The sequence below is a fragment of the Nicotiana tabacum genome, chromosome 20 (assembly GCF_000715075.1).
Source record: "Nicotiana tabacum cultivar K326 chromosome 20, ASM71507v2, whole genome shotgun sequence".
Lineage (NCBI taxonomy): Eukaryota > Viridiplantae > Streptophyta > Magnoliopsida > Solanales > Solanaceae > Nicotiana > Nicotiana tabacum.
Genome location: NC_134099.1, coordinates 135,902,003 through 135,925,233, shown reverse-complemented (window position 1 = coordinate 135,925,233; position 23,231 = coordinate 135,902,003). Strand labels below are relative to the sequence as shown.

The 23,231-nt window shown below is 36.4% G+C and overlaps 1 protein-coding gene across 1 annotated transcript; it reads right to left on the bottom strand.

Moving 5' to 3' along the window:
• Positions 1-977: 977 nt before the first annotated feature.
• Positions 978-7,872, bottom strand: LOC107800682 (pectinesterase-like). The gene is made up of 3 exons (XM_016623910.2): positions 7,070-7,872; positions 6,163-6,510; positions 978-1,791 (listed from the first exon to the last, which is right to left on the bottom strand). Exons 1-3 carry the CDS (start codon positions 7,809-7,811, stop codon positions 1,100-1,102), a joined length of 1,782 nt encoding a protein of 593 aa, XP_016479396.1. The 5' UTR covers positions 7,812-7,872; the 3' UTR covers positions 978-1,099.
• Between the last annotated feature and the right edge of the window lie 15,359 nt (positions 7,873-23,231).

Below are 23,231 nucleotides of genomic sequence, written 5' to 3'. Positions count from 1 at the left end.
GGGTAATCAAAAATGAAATGGCCAAGAATTTTTGAAAAAACAAACCCTCTATCAATTTATAGGATTGGGGGCGCCGGAATCGAAGCGGAAGGTCGCAGAGTGGCACCGAAATCGAAGCGACAAGCCATCAACCCCTGTCTCGAAAACATGCATAATGATAACGCACGTAGAGATGATGTCATTTCTTGGTAAAATACATTACCTGGTGTCTTGCTGAGCACGCTGACCGCCCATTATTGGCCAGGCCGTAACGCCTCGTAGGGTCAAATTTCTCCGTAAGAACGCGTGGTGTCCGCTTATCGAGGACACACCAAGTTGCAACCTCGACAAGCGGAGAGACTAACTGTATGAGTCCAAATTTGAACAACCACGACCGTTGATGAGTACGACAAACGACGAGATCCTCGTAGCTCGACATCCTGCAGGGGACGACCTACAAGCGAATAAGAGACGGTACGACTCTTGCAGCAGTGCAGGCCCATTAGGGGACATTAGGAATATTCTTTCGAATATTCCCTATGACTTGTCTTTTAGGGCTTAGAAGGGTTTTGTCCCTTATATATAGAGCGAAAAACAACCTTTTAAAGGCCCTGGGCATTTCTCCTAACTTATAACATTTGCTATAACACTAGCTTACAAAAACAATTGGTAGGATTATTGTTCAAGTTTTTGTCTTGATGAGATAAAGAATTCTTATCCTCTGTACTCTCCTTGTCTACCTTTTGTTCTAGAAATTATTATATTTAGCTAAAATTTACCCCTTCATTTTCTTTGATTGATTTGTTCAAAAAAGTTCCAATATCTTTTAAGTCAAATACTTATCTCGGTAACTAAACACCCCCTAAGAGTTTGTACTATGATAAAATGACATGATGGGGAAGTGTGGGTCGATTTGAGTGAAAAATAGTAAGCAGAGCAGGGCGTAAGCGGGTTAAAGTTTATGCAGAGTAAGACTTCACCTACCATACTCCACCTCGTTTGTGACATGCAATCTTTATTATTTAATGACCAACCTCAATAAGTAACAATTAAGAATGTCTAAAAGTAACAAAAAGTCTACCCAAACAAAACAAAGAAATTTTAAAAAACCAGAAACATTTTAAAGACCAAGAGCAATAGGGAAACCAGTGGAGCTCAACCAACTATTACCAGCAATAAACTTGTTAGGAGTATAATCTTGAGCCTCAGTTGCACTAGTAATAACTTTAAAACCTTTCCATTTTACTCTCTCTGATGTCCCAGCTCCTGCACCTGTATTCTCATATTCCCCATAAAACAACGTATCAAGTGCAAAATTCCCATTCCACTCGTGCCACCCTGTCGGACTAATCACATCCGCGATCGAACATTGCATGATCACAGTCCTGGAATATTCCTTCCACGGACGTCCTAAATAAGTAGGGAAATTTTTCTGAACTGATTTCAAGTCCGAAGTAGCGCCAATTCTAGACTTATGAATCACTATCCCAGTGTTCTGGTTGGGATCCGTTCGCCCTTGGGCCGTGACCATGTTTTTCTGGCCCGGCCCTGGACGTCTAGCGTGGATGTCACAGTCTTGGAGTACAGCTGCAGCGTTACCAAAGATGAAATCGACTGTGCCTGAAATGAAACATTGGACGAAGAATTGACGATTGGAGTGGACGTAAAGAGTGTCTTGGTAGCCTAACATGTCACATTTGTAGAAGGCGGATAAATCGGCACCCACTCGAAGTGCAACTGCTTGGTGCTTTTCGTGCCCTGCTGTGTTTTCGAATGTTATGTCTCTCGCTAAGAACCCTTCCCCAACTGCGGCTGCAAAGTTACAACAACAAAAGATTAATTCCTGGAATTGATATGAATGTGAGACAACCGTTCAACATAGATCAATTTGAACTCGGTACAATTTAACTTTAAATATTGTTTGCCCTTACATATTCTTTATTAGTTACTCCTTCCGTTCCAAAATAAGTTATTTTTTCTTGTGATTCAAAATAAGTGATTTTTTCAGATTTCAAGAATGAATTAATTATTTTTTTCCGTAAATAATGTTGGAATATGTGTTAGGAGTGTTTATGTTAAGAGATAGTAAAGGTTAATAGGGTCAAGCTAATTAACATTAAAAGGTGAATTTCTTAAGCGTGAAAACAATCAAAAGCTCAATACTTTTATTTCTATTCCCCTTCTCGTTTTTTTGTTGAGTCAAATGCCGTTACTTGATATGTAGAAAATGTTTTTCAGCGGACAGAGAAAGCATAACATTACTCTTGTTGTCCACCTAGTAAGAATTTAACTTTTACAGGTCAACTAAAGGATAACCACATGTATATAATTATCAAATAATAAGTGAGATTACTAACCTAAAAAATAATATCAATTAATGGTGTAAAAATACTTCCAGTACATGTAAGTTAAATCACTAAGGGTTTGTTTGTTACGAGAGATAAGAAATAATTAATTCTGAAACTAAATTTAAGAAGAGTTTATCCTATGTTTGATTGGTAGAAAAATGTAGTATAACTACTCCCGAAAACAGTTATTTCAGAATTGTATTTTTTTATCCCATGAAAGAATGGAATAACTAATCATTAGTCCTCGGATAACTTCTTTCCAACCGAGAAATTATATTTTGAGTGAGAGTCCATCAACAAAACTTGTACGAGGCACCATTAGTTATTAAACAAGTGAAAAAGTGGGTCCCAAATTGCAGACTCTTTTTTTTTTTATCTCTCTACTGAATGACAACATGAAAAGCCAGTTAATTTTAGTTCTCTCTTCTTCACATCTTCTGCTTTATCTTCTCAAAAAGAACCGAACATGTGGATTATTTTTGGGGTTGTTTCTTTGTCTATGCTTCTGTAAAATCAAGATTCGAATAGAAGAATGACCGAAAATTTCTTTATTGCTGAATTTGTAGAGAAAAAATAATGGGTTTAATACATTTTGGTGGGAGAATCATGAGTGTTTTTTTCAAATATCTATGCTTTCCGGTTCCTTTGAAGTATGAGCAATAGTTTCTTTGAAGCTGATTAATCTGGCATCTCACTGATGTGCACTGCTACACACTCAACTTCACATTTATCTTTTTATTTTGGTATTACTCTTGGGCCCATCGTTGGATAATATATTTAGGTTTGATTTGAAAACCTTTTTTCTTTTGTGATGATATGGAATTCTAGGTTTGGACTTTTATGTGTACTTTACTTTCTGCAATGGTTAAAAATTGCAGAGTGTTTCCACAGTAATGCAATGCTAAGTTTGAATCATAGTATTTCATGATTGGAGATGGTTTGATTTTGCATATAAGACTTGAAAGGTATCTGATGGAAAAAAAGAAGAAGAGATGTATGAGACTGCGATGGAGAAGAACGTAAGAGGATAGATGATACTCGCATCTTTTTTCCTTTAGTAGCCGTATTTGACTCAAACAAATACTCAAAGATATGATGCATTTTAATAGGAGTAGATAATAAAAGGAAGTGAGAGATAAAAGAGGGAGTCTGCCAGAGAGATTTCAGTGCCAGAGAAATAAAAGAGGGGGTCTGTAATGTGGGACCCACTTTTCCACTTGTCTAATAACTAATGGTGCCTCAAACAAGTTTTGTTGGTCCAGTTTCACTCAAAATATAATTTCGACCAAAAGAAAACAGGAGCGTCTTACTCTTACATAAATACTAATCACATTAAATGGAGAAATTAAAACAAATAGTATTGATTTAAAGGAGAAGGAAAGAGCTCCGCTCACAATGACATCCAATGACCACCAAAAAGTCAATAATGTCGGGAGAAATTTACGGAAGGCGCTCCCAACTGGAAAGCATCAATAGTGACTGGTGATCAAGAGTACGTAATAGCCAAATGGATGTCAAACCTTACCAAGTAATCCCTCCGTTTCAATTTATATGAACTTATTTAATTGAGCACGAAATTTAAGAACTTTTGGAATTTATGATCTTAAATAAGTCAAAAAGGAACTAGAGTATTTGTGTGGTTGTAAAAGCTTCTCATTAAGGGTAAAATTGAAAGTTTAAGCAAAATTGTTCCAAATTTAGAAATGGATCATTCTTTTTGGAACGGACCAAAAAGGAATTAAGTTTATACAAACTGGAACGAAGGAAGTATTTTAATTGAATGAATGCATGTTTTTTTTAATAATAGTGGTATTCGCTTTAACACCAAGGGTATTGTGGAGGTGAGCAGAGTTGCTTTTACTATGTTTCTGCTGTCAGGAGCAGCGTATAAGTGGTGGAAGGCTTACGAGGAGGGTAGGCCAGCTGATGCAGCCCCACTCATTTGGGCTCGGTTTTCATAGATGTTTTTGTGAAAGGCAAAATCTATTTACCAAGACTTGATCAGGTAATAATATAGTATTTTTGTCTCCGGTCGGATTTGAACATAAGGCATCATCGTGCTCAACTCATTTCATAAACCACTGGACCACACTCTTAATTAGGTGCAAATGCATGATTTTCTGTATAGCAACTTTTATTTTATGATAATAAATTTAGATTTAATTCGAAGATTATGTAACTACCTTTGTGTGTTTTTTGGAGGCCTACGTAGCCAAGTTACCCTTCCTGAAATGTGGTCTTGGTTCTTGGATGCTCGGTAGGTGTATTAGTTTGTTATTATTAATGATAATAATATTTCACTGTTATTATAAAAAAATATTATACGTACATAGTGTCACGTTCTTAGTCGTTAATTAAGTACACGTGTGGTACTTGACAACTCGCTCGCGATCTTTCACAACTTGCTCACGTTTTTGCTATGCCAACTCATCCTAGGGCCTACTCTGTAAATATTGATTGTTACATAAGTCCTTAATATTTACAAGATAAGGGCTTTCTTTAGAACTCTCTACAAACCTAAAAGATTCTAAGGACTTTCCTAGCAAATCCATAGGGATCTAGGGTCTTCCTAAGGAAATGTCCATATTTCTCTAGAATTTTCTCACAAATGCTAGCTTTCCTCTTATATAAGCTTTTACATGGCATTAATATATGTTAAATAACGCCTATGTGACATGATAACATGGCGGGTCATTCCATTACTCATAGAAAATATTCAAATATTAATATATACTTTTGAAGTTTGAAATTCTAATTTGGGTTCACGTGCAACTGCAATTGCACCTCTACAGGGAAAACAACAAAAAAGTTCTCACACAGCACCTTTGCCACATGCAACTCCACGTCATCTCCAACAAAAAACTACATCATGCTCTTAATTTTTTTGGTTACCCGATGTTCGGTACTCGTATTGAAACCCGACTATATTTAGATTCGTGCTGCGTAGGACCCCATTCGGGGAAGCGCTCCCTACCAAAGATTTTTCCATACCCAACGGCATGCTCTTAGTTAATACTACTAGCTAGGTCCATTTGAATTTAAATATCTTACTTTTCTTATTAATTTATTTGAAAAACTACAACTATTGAAGTTCTCTTTAGTATTATATATATATTATTGTTATGACATATGCCAGCCAGCCAATAATACTCTCTCCCTTGTTATAAGGACAAGGGAGAGGTTACTCTGTCAGCAATTTGACGAAGCAACAACTATGTTAATTTGTAGAAATAATCTATACTACGAGGAAATTTTAATTGAAGTATTAAAACCTCACCCCGTTACCTGCTAAATGCCACTTAATAATATACCGCTCTCTCCGTTTTAATTTATATGACATGCAGTGACAAAGTTTTGTTTTTGTATATATGTATATAAAAAATATACTACAATCTATGATGAAGAAAATAAAGGAAGTCGCCTTTCATTGTTATTTGCTGTACAACTTATTTTATACCTAGCTAGCTACATAATGTAATTTTTTGACTAAGGAGTGTCAATTGACACCCATTGGTATAAGGCTCTGCCACGGGTGACATGGACTTATAGAATCAAATGAGTTATTCTTTTACCATAATTTTTTTTATATGTCTTTTTAAATATTTTGAATTGTTAATTATTGCGACTTATTGTACTTTTTACATAATTTTAAATATGTAAAAAGAATTCGAAAACTTTACATATTTTATATTCAAATTAATTTACAGTTAAAATTAAGAAATTGAACTCTCAAAATTTGAATTACATAAATTGGGAGTGAGGGAGTATCTAGCTAGAAAAAAAAATGATGCACGAATAATATTAAAAAGAAAAGCTGATTATGAATTTAACTTACCAACAGTGGCAGAATGGAAAGTAGTGCTACCATCTTTGACATTTCTGCTTCCAGTAATTATAGTATTCTCTCTACCATCTCCCATAAACATTATGTTCTTCTTCTTCTTTGACACCTCCACATTTTCTTTGTATACACCTGCCTTTATTCTAATCACATATCTCTTGCTGCTCTTTTCAGGTGCGTTAGCTACTGCTTCAGCCACCGTCTTGTAGTCTCCGCTTCCATCTGCAGCCACCACCACATCCGCCGTCACTGACGGTGATTGCAGCAGTCTTCTATCTCCAGTAGACAACCACTCCGGCCATGTTCCACTGCTCTCCTCATTGAGTTTTCTGTTCACTTTACCTGTATTAAGAGTTGAGACATAAAAATTTCATTTTATTAAACAGTACTCGTACATAAGTAGCGTGTTAAGAATATAATTAAGTACTTCCTCTGGTCCCCTTTACTTGCAGGTTGTATTTTGCACGCATCAAAATTTTTATTAAGGGGTGCCAAATATATATATATACACCATGTATTTTTTCATGAAGGGAGGTCACCTTGCTACAAGGTGGCTCCGCAACTGTTTGCGTGTCCCTTTAGAAAATATCAATTAAAAGGATAAATTGATTAAACTATTCTTTAATTTCATCTTATCACTCAACTCTTCCTCTCATCACATTAATCTCTCCATATTTACTAGAGTAATATAAGGGTAAAGGTGTGAAAAAAGTAATTAATTCTATCTTGATTTTCTAAAATAACACGTATTTGTGACTAATTATTTTTAGTGATCATGACAATTTAAAAAAAAGTGGAGGGAGTATTTCATCCATTTCACTTTACACGTCTTAATTTGAGATTTTATATGTCTTAATATGAAGTTGAGAACATTAATTTTGAATTATGTAAATTCAAATACCTGAAGAACCTAACTTCATCTCATTCTGAATATCTGTATCAGTCATGTTCTTGATCATAGCCAAAGCATTACTACACAATTTCTCCACATACACTTGCCCTTTAAGCAAAACCTTACGAACTTTTTTATCAGCTTCATCATGTGAAAACCCGTCAAGACAAGTCTCTTGATTTGTAATAGCAGCACTAATTAAAGTTTTCAAATCATCTGCATGTTGTCTCAAAGCCTTAGCATTAGGATATTTTTCCAAATCTTCAACAGCTGTGTGTAGCTCATCAATCGTCTCGTCTATCGTCTCTAAACAATCGTGTAACGCGATTTTTTCGCGTTCTGTTAAACCCTTTCGTGTTTTTATTAGCTTGTCTATGGCGTAGTAGTTGCGTTGAACGGCCTTAGTTGTAATATTCAAGGATAATTCAATGACATCCTTTTGGTTTGTGACTTTTTTGGAGAAATTTGGGATATTATTTGCAATTGTAGAGTAGCATAGTTGTTGGTGTAAAGTGATGCTACATGAGGATTTTACTATGGTATGAGTTGCCAATGAAATGGCCTGAATTTGGGCTTGATTTGAGCTATTTTTTCGTGAGTAATTTACTCCAATGACTACTCCAATAACTGCAGCAATTAGTAGGACAGAAGCAATGAGGGATAAGAAGAGTTTTGGTTTTTTTACCTTTGAAAAAGAATTTGTGTGTTTGCCAGAATCTGTTATTCCGGCTAAGAATTCTTTGAAAATCATTGAGTTTGTAGGTGAAAGAATGAAGTAAAGAGTAGCTGTTAGGAAGAGTAGCTGTTAGGAAGAGTAGTTAGGTGGTGTATATATAATTAGTGATGCCAAGAGGTAGAGGCAGACCTGGATTTGAAGGTCACGGATGTACTTTTTGATTTAACCAAAAGTTGCTTTGTATATGGGGTGCCAACTATTAATATATCACTATCCTTTAAAGATATACACATGTATAAATGCAATTTTTGCGGAACTTTACGAGTGTCGGTGACCCCTCTACCTATTACATAAGTCCGCTTCCGGCAAGAGCCTAACTTTGAACTTTGTTTTTTGTTGCTCCCTCGGTCGTTGTTTATGTGATGTAGTTCAGATTTTGAGAGTCAAATGAATTTTTTCTTTGATCGTAATATTTTTATATATGCGCATTTTAGATATTTTGGATTGTTAATTATTGTTACTTATACTATTTTTTATATAATTTTCAACAATAACAACAATAACAAAAAACTCAGGAATTTCGCACAAGTGGGGTCTGGAGAGGGTAAGATATACGCAACCTAATTATCCCTATCCTGGAAGGGCAAAGAGGTTGTTTCCAATATACCCGCGGCTGGTAATTTTCAAATATATAAATTTTATTTTAAGAAATCTAAATATTCTACATGTTCAAATTCGTATAAAATTAAGATATTTCATTCTCGAAATCTGGATTATACCACATGGGACGGAGGGAATAATATTTTCCAGATTTGGTTGAAATCATAGAGAGAGCCATGTGAAGTATAGTTGTTGGTTTGTCTCTGTCATTCATTTTCTTTCTCTTTGTCAATGCAATGTGTGCATCATATACTCGTGTCTGTCAGTATTTACTTTTAAATACTCACTTATTATTCCGTTCAAGATTCTTACTGAGTACTACTGAATATCAACAATATATGCAGTAAATTGTTAAACAAGAACAATTGGGAGTTTTTTAAACTTGGTTTGGCCTTGGATTCGGTGCTGTTTAACTTGTATTGGATGCTGGAAATGACCAGATTTGAATGGAATGTCTTGTTTATTGTATCTGTTTCTTGCGCTGTCTCTTCGTTTGTCGTGATATTCCTGGTCCAACGTTTGCTCAAACTCACAGGCTGTTTAATTTGATTGCCTAGAATAATTTATACGCATGTCTATTAAGGTTTTGCATCCAATTGTTAAAAAATAAGTTATAACTTTAATTATAATATGATTTATCTAAATTACTTTTTATCTTTTCCTTACTGATTTCGCTAGATTAATATTTCACTAATTAAAACTGTATGTGTAAATTTCTTCTTAAAAAAAGGGGAGAAATTCAAAAATAGCTAGATTTACAACTGGTCGTTCAAAAATGGTCCAGTTTCAAAAGTAATCGAAATTTAGCAACTTTTCATGTAAAGATAAATCTGAGCGAAAACACTGTTCAAAACCCGAAAAATATGCCAGTATATTATAGTGGAGTTCCAGCATAAGTACACTATAACTCCAGCATAATATACTGGAGTTCCAGCAAGTATAATTGTCCATATACTGGAGTTTGGAGCACCGATGCTCCAGTCTTTATACTGGAGTCCGCAAATTATACCGGTCCAGCATAATATGCTGGAGTTCATACACAGGTGCACCGAACTCCAGTATATTATGCTGGACCGGTCTATGTTGCAGCAAAATAGTGGCTATTTTTCATTGACTTCGTAAACGCTGGCTATTTTTGAATGACCAGTCTGAAAACTGGCTATACCGTGCTATTTTTACTAAAAAAAAGTGGAGTGCCAAATAATATTTTTTAATTTCTAATGTTAAAGATTTTAGAACTCACACGTTCAGAAGATGGAATAGCAAAAATGAGGATGCTTGGACGGATGTGTGGGTTGGAGGTATACTAGGAGAGATAATATTAGAAACGAAGATATACAGGGCAAGATTGGGAGTGGCCTCCATGGTGAATAAGATACGGGAAGCGAGATTGAGATGGTTTGATCGGGCATGTGAAAAGAAGGAGCATAGATGCTCCAGTGAGGAGGTACGAGAGGTTGACAATAATAGGTCTAAGGAGAGGTAGAGGTACACCGAAGAAGAATTAGGGAGAAGTAATTAGAAAGGGCATGACACATTTTCATTATAATTTTTTTTAGTCGTATATTTTTCAAACCTGTTTTGAAAATATTTTTATTTAGCTGAGGGTATATAGGAAATAACCTTTCTACCTCACACAAAGTACGAGCAAGATATGTATATACCTCACTTAGAGGCGGATCCAAAATTTTAAGTTTATAATAAGGTCCTATAATGACTGCAAGTTAATATACAATAATAATCGGACCAATGGACTAGATTCTAACATAAATATTCTTATATAAATTTTTTAGTATAAATATTGGGTCTAGGCAAGTAACTAGTAACCTTTGCACTAAATTTGGTCCGGACCTCCTTCTTCACATACCCCACTTATAGAATCACATATGCTATATTACTGTTGTTAAAGATTTTAGAACAACTTTAATTTGCTAAAACTACTAAAGTAGTAAAGTGGAAAGTAAAAAAAAGGGCAGTATGGTGCACTAAGCTCTCACTATGTACGTGGTCCAGGGAAGGGCCGGACCACAAGGGTTTATTGTATGCAGTCTTACCCTGCATTACTGCAAGAGGTTGTTTCCACGGCTTGAACCCGTGACCTCCTGGTCACACAACAACAACTATACCAGTTACGTCAATAACACGGTAGTCCTCCCAAGTTGGCTCTTCACTTATGCACAATATTTCAAGTTTGAAGTTAAATTTTGAACGCTGAAACAAGGGTGAGCTCCCACCACTCCATTCCATAGATTTGAACATTTCAATCCAAATTAAATGTGTGCTGTCACCTGATATCGGAGCTGACAGCTTTTTGAGATATTGTAACCCACATACGGATATGGTGGTAACATTTCAAAGAGAAAAGGAAACAAACAAAGATGTACACGTCCCCTAGTACTATCCATTTGGATGTATTGCTATCTCATTCCTACAAATCTGGAAAATTCGAAACAGAGAAGAAATTTTACTTATTTGTACGGGTGTCAATCGTTTCCATTCGGTTGATTATTTTATAAAAGTTGGTACTTACTAATTTTTCAATCATATATCTCCCCATCCTTCTGAATAATAGACCTCAGATACTTGAAACCTTTCTCTTGAGAATGACTTGTGTATCGAGCCTCACATCCCCGTCCGCCTCCTGGTTAACACCGCTTAACTTGCACTCAACGTATTTTGTATTGGTCCTGCTCAACTTGAAACCCTTAGTTCAGAGTATGTCTCCAGACCTCCAACCTCTCGTTAACGCCACCCCGCGTCTCATCAATCAGGACTATATAATCTACAAATAACAAGCACCAAGGCACCTCCCCTTGAATGTGTCGCGTCAATAAATCCATCACTAGGGAAAATAAAAACGGGCTAAGTATTGATCCTTGATGCAACTCCATCTCAACCGAAAAGTAGTTAGAGTGTCCTCCTGCTGTCCTAACTCGTGTCTTAGCTCCATCATACATATCCTGAATCGCACTAATATACGCTACATGCACTCTTCTAGTTTCCAAACATCTCCATAGAACCTCTCTCGGGACTTTGTTATAGGCTTTTTCCATGTCAATGAATACCATATGCAAATCCTTCTTCGTCGCCCTATACTGCTCCACCAATCTCCTCGCAATATGAATGGCCTCAGTAGTCGACCGTCCCGTCATGAAACCAAACTGGTTCTCAGAAATGGACACACTCCTCCTCAACCTCCCTTCAATCACCCTCTCCCACACTTTCATCGTATGGCTTAACAACTTGATACCCCTATAATTGTTGCAGTTTTTGACATCCCCCTTGTTCTTGTACAAAGGGATCATCGTACTCTGCCTCCACTCTTCGAGAATCTTCTTCGTCCTGAAAATGACGTTAAATAACCTAGCAAGCCATTCCAAGCTCTCCTTACCCACGCTCTTCCAGAATTCTACCGGGATCTCGTCCGGCCCAATCTCTCTACCCCTATTCATCCTGCGCATAGCCCATACAACCTCCCCTACTCGTATGCGTCTACAGTACCCAAAATCTCGATTCTTCTCCAAGTACTCCAACTCCCCCAACACAATGCTCCTATCTCCCTCTTCATTCAAGCGTTTATGGAAGTGAGACTGTCATCTCTGCCTAATCTGTGCCCCCTTAAAAAAAACTCTACCCTCCTCGTCTTTTATGCACCTCACTTGGTCCAAATCCCGGGCCTTCTACCCTCTCACCTTTGCCAGCATGTACAACTTCTTGTCCTCGCCTTTATCCCCAATTTCTTTGTATAAACGACTAAATGACGCGGTCTTAGCCGCAGTAACCGCCAACTTCTCCTCCTTTCTAGCCTTCTTATACCCCTCCCTGTTAGAACTCTTCAACCCTCGTCTATTCTCTCTACTAGCTTCAAATATGCCGTTTTCTTGGCTTCCACTTTCCCTTGAACCTCTTCGTTCCACCACCAATCCCCTTTATGGCCACCAGAAAAACCCTTCGAGACCCCTAACACCTCTCTTGCTGCCTCTCTATTACAATTTATTGTCATAGACCACATACAACTCGCGTCCCCGCTACTCCTCCATGTCCCCGTAGTCAACAACTTCTTCCCCAACTCCTAGGCCTTGTCCTTAGTCAATGCACCCCACCTGACCCTAGGCAAGAATAACTCAACTATTCTAATTAAAGCATGTCATGAGTCTAAGTCTACCCGAACCTAATCATGAATTCTAGCATACGCACGGACACTCGTCACCTTATACGTGCGTACCCCCACAACATATAGCACTAGAGAAATATAACACCTATGGGATAAATTCCCCCTAACAAGGTTAGATAGGAGACTTATTCTATTAAGTATAACTAAAATTAGACTTTTCGAAATCGTCCCAATCATATGAAAGATACGTACTTTTATAGGACTTAACAAAATTCTCTAAACATTTTCACTGTTCAAAGGTTGATGAATTAAGAAAATATGAAAGATGGCTAGAGTAAGACCTATCAACTATTCTACAACAACGTAAAAGAAACTAGGCAAAGATAAAGAAAATATAAATAACACGAGTGAAAAGATATTAATCAAGCTGACACTCACGAATAAAGTCTGTGAAAGATCAAATATTCAACAAAATAAATCTAAATTATACGAAAGGGAACATATTCAATACATTGTAGTTTGCTACTCATAATCTCTAGAATACTTTGTGTCTTGCTAGTGAATATGTTGGAAATAATTTAGTTTCACTAGAAGTAACATAATAGCTTTGGAAATTAGGATTTTGAGTTTTAGTTACTTGTTGGCTTACAACTTTTTTCATAATTCCAAGACCCAAGAAAAAAAATTTAATGCTTTATTATTTTTAAACTTAATATAATATATTTTCCACATGTAAATTTATTCGGTACAGTTCAGTATTTTTTCAGTTTATTTTCATAAAATTAAAACTTGCTCTAATTATTGGTACGCTTATAGATTTATATAAAAACTTACGGTTTTATTAAAAGAAACCTAAAATTGATTCGGTACAGTACGGTTCGATTGGTTTAATCGGTTTTTTAATATCCATTGATGCCCCTACAATTCTTTGCTTTATTATTAATCCATTTGAATGTCATCACAGGAGGAATTTGTACTTATTTGTATTTTGTTCTGCCACTTATAACCTGTTTGGTCAAATTTTTTTGGCCAAAAGTATTGTTTTTCAAAGTTAGTGTTTTTGATCAAGTTTTTAGAAGAAAAAAAAAGTATTTTTTGAATAAAACTAGAAGTTTCTTTTGAGAACCTGAAAAAAATAGCTTCTCTAATTTCAACTATTTGATTTAAGCATCCATGGAGATTCTTTTTTCTTCTTCTTGCACGATAAAATAATTTCAAACTAACATTAAATATCAGTAATATATTTAAGCAACAAATGTAAAATAAGCTAATGAATAAAGCTAAGGTTACTAAGAGCAAGCAAAACGCAAAAGCAAGTCTTTCTCGCTCTTCAAAAATTCTCTCTGTACAATTGCAAATCTAACCGGCTGATAACGACTTCTTTTCGTTGATAACGGCTAGTTTCCACAACAAAGAAACTTGTCCATATCAATTGACATCTTCGGGTTTCTGTTAACAAAAACCCCCCGGTCCCCCAGACCCAATTTATGCACCTTTTAGAGATGGACCCCAATTCTGCTCAACTACGCCCTCTTATGCCAGAACCCTAACTAACAAGGACTCCGCCCACAACAAAGGTCGGGTCAAATTACCCCCTAAGAAAACATGAGATTGTGAATGGGAAAGTTGTGGTAGTCTTCACCAAAGAAGAACATAACCTCATAGCAGATACCTGTAAATGGACCATCGTGGGTAAGTTCATTTGTACTCGCCCCTTAATTGAAAGAATCAGAACAGAATTTGCAAAAAATATCAAAGTCAAAGGAAGTCTGAAAATTGGAGTTAAAGACCTAAAACGCGTCTTCATCGATGTGGAGAATTGGAGGGCTCCACTACAATTTATTCAAGAGACTTCATATATCTAGATGGGAACAACAATATAAAAATTGTCAAATGGACACTTAACTTCAAACCTAATGCAGAAACCATGTTGGCCCCAGTCTGGATTAACTTACCGGACCTTCCATGGCACTACTATAAATAAGATGCCTTATGTCGCATTGTTGATCTGGTTGGCACTCATATTGTAAAGGATAAATCAACTCTATCAAAAACTGAGGATTGAAATTGATGTAGCCAAACCTCTAACTACAGAGGTATTTGTAAAAATTAGGAACTCAAGAGGTGAAATGGAAATGTTTGAACAAAAAATGGAATATGAGACTATACTGTGTACTACTTGTTAGTAAACTGTATTTGTAAAATAATTCTGAAAAATATAAATGAACATAAATAGAAATGAAAAATAGAAACATAATTTTAATCCGAGCCCACTGAATTCACAGTGTTTCCTTAATGAATTTAATCCCCTCCTAGTACCCAAGATTATGGATTATTTCCTCCTAGGATAGAACGAATTACACATTGTGGTGTAGTGGTACTTCAAACCCCAGTGTTTCAGCGAACACAAAGTTCTGTAGCAAATCACACTTACTGTTGCTTTGTTTGATGTTAAAAGTATGCAGAAGAAGGAGGAGAAACTCAGAAAATCGTATGGAGATTCTGAGCAGAATAGTCTTGTATTTATAGCCGAAGTTGGGTTGAAATCTGAAGAGGTGCAACTCTTTAGAATGGCTGTTTATGCAAAACGGCCACAACATAAATGCCATAACATAAATGGCTATTTACTCAACAATAAAGAGGGAAAATAAAGAGGAAAAATTGAAGTGGGTAGTTTAATTTTCAGTTACACAACTGAAAAATGGATTGGATTTAATATTCATATTCTGTTATTAAAACAAATATTTAATAACATTTATGTTAATATTTTACTATTAACAAATAAATTTGGTCCAAAAAATTAATCAATCAATCGATCATTTGACCAAATCCAAATCCAAATCTGAATCCGAAGCCGAGCCGAGCGAGCGAAGACGACGACGGCGCGAGGCTTGCCTTCTTCTCAACTCTTTAAGATCTAGAAGAAGAGCAATATCTTATATACCCATAAAAACCTCTTCCTCTTCCAATATGGGACAATGTCACTTTGCCAATGGGGGAAACCTAAAATTTCACTCAAAATTTCATTTCCCTCCATTTTTCATTCACCCTTTTTAAGTATTTAATATACTTAAATACATAAAACCCCAACAATCCCCCACATGAATGGGGAATGGCTATATCACGGAAACATGCATGAAAAACTGTGTGAATCGCAAGCAAGGATTAATTGCATCTGGATAAGTAGGTTTCCCTTTGAACTTTCCATAGTCAACTTATGTCGGATATACTCGATCAATCGGTAGATTTGATATCTTTGAACCGTCGAACTTTGGTGTATACCTAGACAACCACAAGTCACACAACCAACCCTTAACCGTCTTTGGTTCTCATTGTTGTGTTCGTTCAGCCATGAACACCGCCCGATTTCATAAGTGCGTAGAGAACTGGCCTTATAAAGTTCTCCTTGAAGCGGCTAACACTTCACACTTACATAGGTGATTCCTAAACGTGTCATCCCGTAGATACACTATTTGATATACCCCGTATCAAATTTAGAAATCATTAAAAAGCCTTAATGTTTTATCCTTGGTACTGAACATTGTCTCATCACGAGAATGGACCAAAAGTTTAGTTGACAATGTTGAACCGTCATTAATGACTTTGTTTGATCTCCTTGAACCTAGATATTGGGATCTCCAGTCTTCTAGGTAGAGTTACTGCCACTATGACTTGTTCTCGGCCACAGTCCCATTCCCCTTGATGATTTCTCAACTACCTCTCTAGTTAGGCCTTTTGTAAGTGGATCCGACACATTATCACTTGACTTTATATAGTCATTCGTGATAATTCCTCTAGAGAGTAATTGTCTAAAAATTTTATGTTTTCGTCGTATATGAGGAGATTTACCGTTATACATAATGCTCCCAGCCCTTTCAATTGCTGCTTGACTATCGTAATGTATGCATATTGGTGCCAACGGTTTGGGACAAAATGGAATATCTTCTAAGAAATTCCAGAGCCATTTAGCTTCTTCACCGACTTTATTTAAGGCTATGAATTCAGCCTCCATTGTAGAGTGGGCAATACAAGTTTGTTTGGACGACTTCCAAGATACCGCTCCTCCACCAATAGTGAATACATATCCACTTGTGGACTTAGAATCAGTTGATCCGATGATCCAATTTGCATCATAGTATCCCTCAATGACCGCAGGATATTTACTGTAGTGCAAAGTAATGTCCTGGGTATGTACTAAATACCCCAAAACCCGTTTCATGGCCATCCAATAAGATTGACCTGGATTGTTCGTATATCGACTCAATTTACTTATAGCACAAACTATATTTGGTCGTGTATAATTCATGATGTACATTAAGCAACCCAACACACGAGCATAATCCAATTGTGATATGCTTTGGCCTTTATTCTTTGCTAATGCAAGATTCACGTCAAATGAAGTCTTTGCAACTTTAAAGCCCAAGTGCTTGAATTTTTCAAGTACTGTCTTAATATAAGGAGATTGTGACAATGCCAGACCTTGAGGAGTTTTATGGATATTAATCCTCAGAATTAAATCAGCACCTCCCAAGTCTTTCATATCAATCTTGCTAGTTAGCATACACTTAGTAGCATTTATGTTGGCAATGTCATGACACATTATGAGCATATCATCCACATATAAGTAAATAGTGACTATGTGATTTGGAACATTTTTAATGTACACACATTTATCACATTCATTTATCTTAAGCCCATTTGACAACATTGTTTGGTCAAATTTCGCATGTCATTGTTTGGGTGCTTGTTTTAGTCCGTAAAGGGACTTAACAAGTCTACAGACATTCTTTTCTTTACCTAGAACCACAAACCCTTCAGGTTGTTTCATGTAGATTTCTTCCTCCAACTCTCCATTTAAGAAGGCCATCTTAATATCCATTTGATGAATTTCAAGACCATAAACTGCAGCTAACGCTACTAACGATCGTATGGACGTAATTCTTGTAACTGGAGAGTATGTATCAAAATAGTCAAGACCTTCTCGCTGTCTATACCCTTTGACCACAATTCTTGCCTTATATTTGTCAATAATGCCATCATCTTTCATTTTCCTCTTAAAAATCCATTTAGAACCCGACGGTTTATTTCCAGGAGGAAGATCAACCGATTCCCATGTATGGTTGTTCAATATGGATTCTATTTCACTATTGACTGCCTCTTTCCAAAACAATGATTCCGAAGAAGACATAGCTTCTTTAAATGTTTGAGGCTCATTTTCCAATAAGAAAGTCACAAAATCTGGTCCAAATGAAGTAGATGTTCTTTGACGTTTACTACGTCTTGGATCCTCCTAGTTAAGTGTACTTTCTTTTGTTTCTTCCCGAGGTCGTTTATATCCTTCACCAATCGACTCACATTCCTTTTTATACGGATATATATTTTCAAAGAACTCAACATTATCTGATTCTATAACCATATTGTTATGAATGTCGGGATTTTCTGATTTATGAACCAGAAATCGATATGCTTTACTATTAGTCGCATATTCTATGAAAATACAATCAACGGTTTTCGGTCCTATTTTTATCCTTTTGGGTTTAGGAACTTGCACTTTTGCCAAATACCCCCACATTTTAAAATAATTCAAGTTGGGCTTCCTTCCTTTCCATTTTTCATATGGAATGGATTGTGTTTTGCTCTGGGGTACTCGATTTAGTATTCGGCTAGCCGTAAGAACGGCTTCCCCCCCAAGTTCTGTGGCAAACCAGAACTTATCAATAATGCATTCATCATCTCTTTTAATGAACAATTCTTTCTTTCTGCAATCCCATTGGATTGAGGCGTGTAAAGGGTCATTGTTTGATGAATAATTTCATATTCTAAACATATTTGTTCAAAAGGAGATTCATATTCACCACCCCTATCACTTCTTATCATTTTGATTTTCTTGTTAAGTTGCGTTTCAACTTCATTTTTGGATTGCTTGAATGCGTCTATTGCTTCATCTTTACTATTAAGTAAGTAAACATAACAATATCGAGTACTATTGTCAATAAAAGTTATGAAATGCTTCTTTCCACCGCGAGATGGTATTGACTTCATATCACAAATATCTGTGTGAATTAAGTCTAAAGGATTTGCATTCCTTTCAACTGACTTATAAGGATGTTTAACATACTTAGATTCCACACATACTTGACATTTTGATTTGTCACATTCAAACTTAGGCAATACTTCCAAATTACTCATTTTCGCACGGTTTTATAATTGACATGACCCAAACATATATGCCATAATTCATTTGACTCAAGTAAGTAAGACGAAGCTGAAATTTTATTATTATTTTCAACAACCATTACATTCAGCTTGAAAAGGCCCTCGGTGAGGTAACCTTTTCCTACAAACATTTCGTTCTTACTTATTACAACCTTATCGGAAACAAAAACACATTTAAAACTATTCTTAACAAGAAGTCCAGCAGAGACTAAATTCTTCCTAATCTTGGAAACATGAAGGACGTTGTCCAAAGTCAACACTTTGCCAGAAGTCATTTTGAGAAATATCTTCCCACATCCTTCAATCTTGGCCTTTGCAGCATTTCCCATAAAAATCATCTCATCGGGTCTAACAGGAGCATAAGTAGCAAAAGCTTCTCTAACAATACAAACATGGCGAGTGGCTCCAGAATCAATCCAGCACTTTTTAGGATTGCCCACCAAGTTGCATTCGGAAAGCATGACACATAAGTCATCAACATCATCATGCTTTTCAACCATGTTTGCTTGACCCTTCTTCTTGTCTTTCTTCGGAGCACGACACTCCGTAGATTTATGTCTGCTTTTTCCACAGTTGTAGCAGTTTCCACTGAACCGCTTCTTGCTTGGGTTGTATTTTGATCTAGAAGCCTTCTTCCTCTTTTTGTTCTCTTCAACAATATTTGCTCCCATTATTGTTGAGTTTCCACGGCTTCTCTTTTCAGCAGCTTTGTTGTACTCTTCGATTCTCAACCGAACAATGAGATCTTCATGGGACATCTCCTTGCGTTTGTGTTTCAAGTAGTTTTTGAAGTCCTTCCACAAAGGAGGCAACTTCTCAATCATCGCTACTACTTGGAATGCTTCATTGATGACAAGATCTTCAATGAAATTTCTGTTAGTAAAAATACTAAGATTACTACTTTCAACATCAATATTAATTTGATTTATATCTTCAGCAAGGAGATCTTGAATAATCACTTGCAATTCCTGGACTTGGGTAATAACAGACTTGCTATCTACCATTTTGTAGTCCAAAAACTTTGCAGCAATGAACTTCTTCAACCCGACATCTTCAGTTTTGTATTTCTTTTCAAGCGCAGTCCACAGTTCTTTTGACGTTTCCACAACACTATAGACGTTATACAAAGCATCCTCCAGCCCGCTTAGAATATAATTTTTGCACAAAAAATCTGAATACTTCCACGCCTCAATCACGAGATAGCGTTCAGTTTATGGAGTTTCATCGGACAGCACAGGAACATCTTCCTTGATGAACTTCTGGAGACTTAGAGTAGTCAAATAGAAGAACATCTTTTGCTGCCAGAGCTTGAAATCAATCCCGGAAAATTTTTCGGGTTTCTTCGCCGGTGCCAATGCTTCCGGTGTTGTTCGGCTCGTTGAGGCATTGACAATCACCATTGGAACAACTTGGTTCACATTATCATTAGTCATTTCTGTAAAATAATGACAGAAATGTTAAAATCACATAGATTTTAATCTCCAATAGAGTACAAAACCACAAAGGTTTTACTCTCCAGAAACAGTGAGTACAAATACAGAAAATATATTAAATTCCTTAAGCTTGTTAGTAAACTGTATTTGTAAAATAATTCTGGAAAATATAAATGAACATAAACAGAAATGAAAAACAGAAACAAAATTTTAATCCGAGCCCACTGAATTCATAGCGTTTCCTTAAGGAATTTAATCCCCTCATAGTACCCAAGGTTATGGATTATTTCCTCCCAGGATAGAACAAATTACACACTGATGTAGTGGTACTTCAAACTCTAGTATTTCAGCGAACACAAAGTTCGGTAGCAAATCACACTTACTGTTGCTTTGTTTGATGTTAAAAGTATGCAGAAGAAGGAGGAGAAACTCAGAAAATCGTATGAAAATTCTGAGCAGAATAGTCTTGTATTTATAGTCAAAGTTGGGCTGAAATCTAAAGAGGTGCAACTCTTCAGAATGGATGTTTATGCAAAACGGCCACAACATAAATGCCATAACATAAATGGCTATTTACTCAACAATAAAAAAGAAAAATTGAAGAGGGTAGTTTAATTTTCAGTTACACAACTGAAAAACAGATTGGATTTAATATTACTATTCTATTATTAAAACAAATATTTAATAATATTTCTGTTAATATTTTACTATTAACAAATAAATTTGGTCCAAAATATTAATCAATCAATCGATCATTTGACCAAATCCAAACTCGAAGCCAAAGCCGAGCGAGCGACGATGACGACGGCGCGAGGCTTGCCTTCTTCTCAACTCTTTAAGAGCTAGAAGAAGAGCAATATCTTGTATACCCATAAAAAAACCTCATCCTCTTCCAATACGGGACAATGTCCCTTTGCCAAGGGGGAAAACTTAAAATTTCACTCAAAATTTAATTTCCCTCCATTTCTCATTCACCCTCTTTTAAGTATTTAATATACTTAAATACATAAAACCCCAACACTATTGTAAATACAAGGCCATTTCGAGGAGAAGTATAGGGTCCTGCACCCAGAAATTAAAAAGATACAGGAAGAAACATAAACCTATGGATAATGAACAGGGGAATCAAGGAGGCAATGAGATACCAAAACGACAAACCAAGTGGGACAACACTAACAGTGAGACATCTAGTGTTCAAGACAACTATCCAAAGCAACTTGAAGACTTTCCTAAAGATGGCAACAACAATACTTCTATGAAACATACATATGAGCAGAGAGGACAAAACATAATTGGTGTTAATGAGGGTTGGCATAATGTCGAGAATAGAATAAGCAGGGGAAAGAGGTACAAAAGAGTTATCTTTAAAGGTAATAACGTCAACGCTACGGATCATTAGCATGAGAGCAACAAAAAAAGGCAAAGCAAAATCATTGGAGAGGGAATCAATAAGTTCGAGAAGCTTAAGGACTCAGTAGAGTCTGCTGAGATGGAGACTACTCTATATACGAGAGGTGAAAAAGAAGATCAAATTCTGGAGAGAACACTTTAACAATCCCCTAAAAACACCAGATGAGACAAAGCTCAAGATTCAAAGGAGAAGGAAAAGGCAAATAAGAAATTGTTGGACTTTAAGCCATTGGGCTTTAAAGTAAAAGAAGTGTGAATTGGAAATGGAGGGAAATAAAATGGAGGGAAAATGAAAATTTGAAGAAGTGAACTTTTGTCTTGCACTTTGTCCCTCATTGGTGAGGGACAATCACATTTGTGTGCTTATATATAGATTCACTTCTTAAAGCTCTTAAAAGGAGTTGAAGAGAATGAACCCTCGCACCGTCGTCGTCGTCGCTCGGCTTCGGCTTCGGCTTCGGATTCGGATTTGTCAAATGATCGATAAGATTATTTTTGGACAAAATTTATTTAATTATTTAATAATTAATTAAATGCCAAATCACTGCTGAAAATACGCCAGAACTCTGCTGAAAGTTCAGAGGGCCTCGCTGGCCGCGGTTTTGCCGCGACCGCGGTAAAATCGTGGCAGTCAGATTCAGAGAGCCTTTCTGGCCGCGGTTCTGCCACGATCGCGGTAGAACCGCGGCAGGCCACGTATTTTCTGAAAAGGCACCTTTCCAGACACCTCTTCTGATATTTGCCTATAAATTCTGAGGCAAGACTGCATCTTCCAGATACGAAAAATACTCCAGAACTTCTTTCTTTCTGAATATACTGCATCCTAATTCGCAGTCTCTCTCTCTCAAATTCGTAAGTGTGATTTTGCTCCGTTCTTTGAGTTCGTTGGTGTCCTGCAGTTTGTATTGCCACTGTTGCAGGAAGGTTTATTCCGTTTTATCCTGGGAGGATTTAATCCATTATCTTGGCAACGTGTGAGGGGGTTAAAATTCCTTAAGGACGCACAAAAAAATTGTGGACTCGGAATATTTCTGATTCTTTACTATTTTATACATTTCTTTATTCTTCTAACAATTTTCTGATTTTTGTTTTAACATAGTAACACTCACAAGCTTAAGGAATTTTAATTTACTAACGTTTTTGTGTTGATTATTAAACTGTTTTCTATATACTTTGTTGGAGACTAAAGCCTTGTTGCTTTCTACTCCTATAATTGTTTCTGTCCGGTTTAAAGTACATAAAAACTTTGCCTGAATAATAAACGTACGGATTTGAAGTATATAAAAACTTCACCATTGTTACGTGTTCTATGTTTGGTTTGGTATTCAGTTTGAAGATATCAAAATTTCACTGATTTAACAAGCTCTATATTGTTTTCAACTTTACAGAAATATGACGAATGAAAACCAAACTAATGGAAGTGTTGCAGGAACGGGTGCTACTGTTACGAGTGCTGCTGCCTTGTCAAGCCGTTCTACTCCTGCTCATGCTATGGCACCGGTAGAAAAACCCGGATGAGACAATCTTCATGGGAAATTCATCTACGGCCAAAATTGAAGGAGTTGGCAAGATTGCGTTTAAGATGACGTCGGGAAAAATAGTGACTCTAAACCAAGTCCTCCACGTTCCAGAAATTCGCAAGAATCTTGTGTCTACCTCACT

Coding starts and splice junctions, on each gene's coding strand:
- LOC107800682 (XM_016623910.2), bottom strand. CDS start 7,811: ATGATTTTCAAAGAATTCTTAGCCGGAATAACAGATTCTGGCAAACAC. Junction 6,511..7,069: donor GATGAAGTTAGGTTCTTCAG/GTATTTGAATTT, acceptor CTCTTAATACAG/GTAAAGTGAACAGAAAACTC. Junction 1,792..6,162: donor TTTCCATTCTGCCACTGTTG/GTAAGTTAAATT, acceptor GTAACTTTGCAG/CCGCAGTTGGGGAAGGGTTC.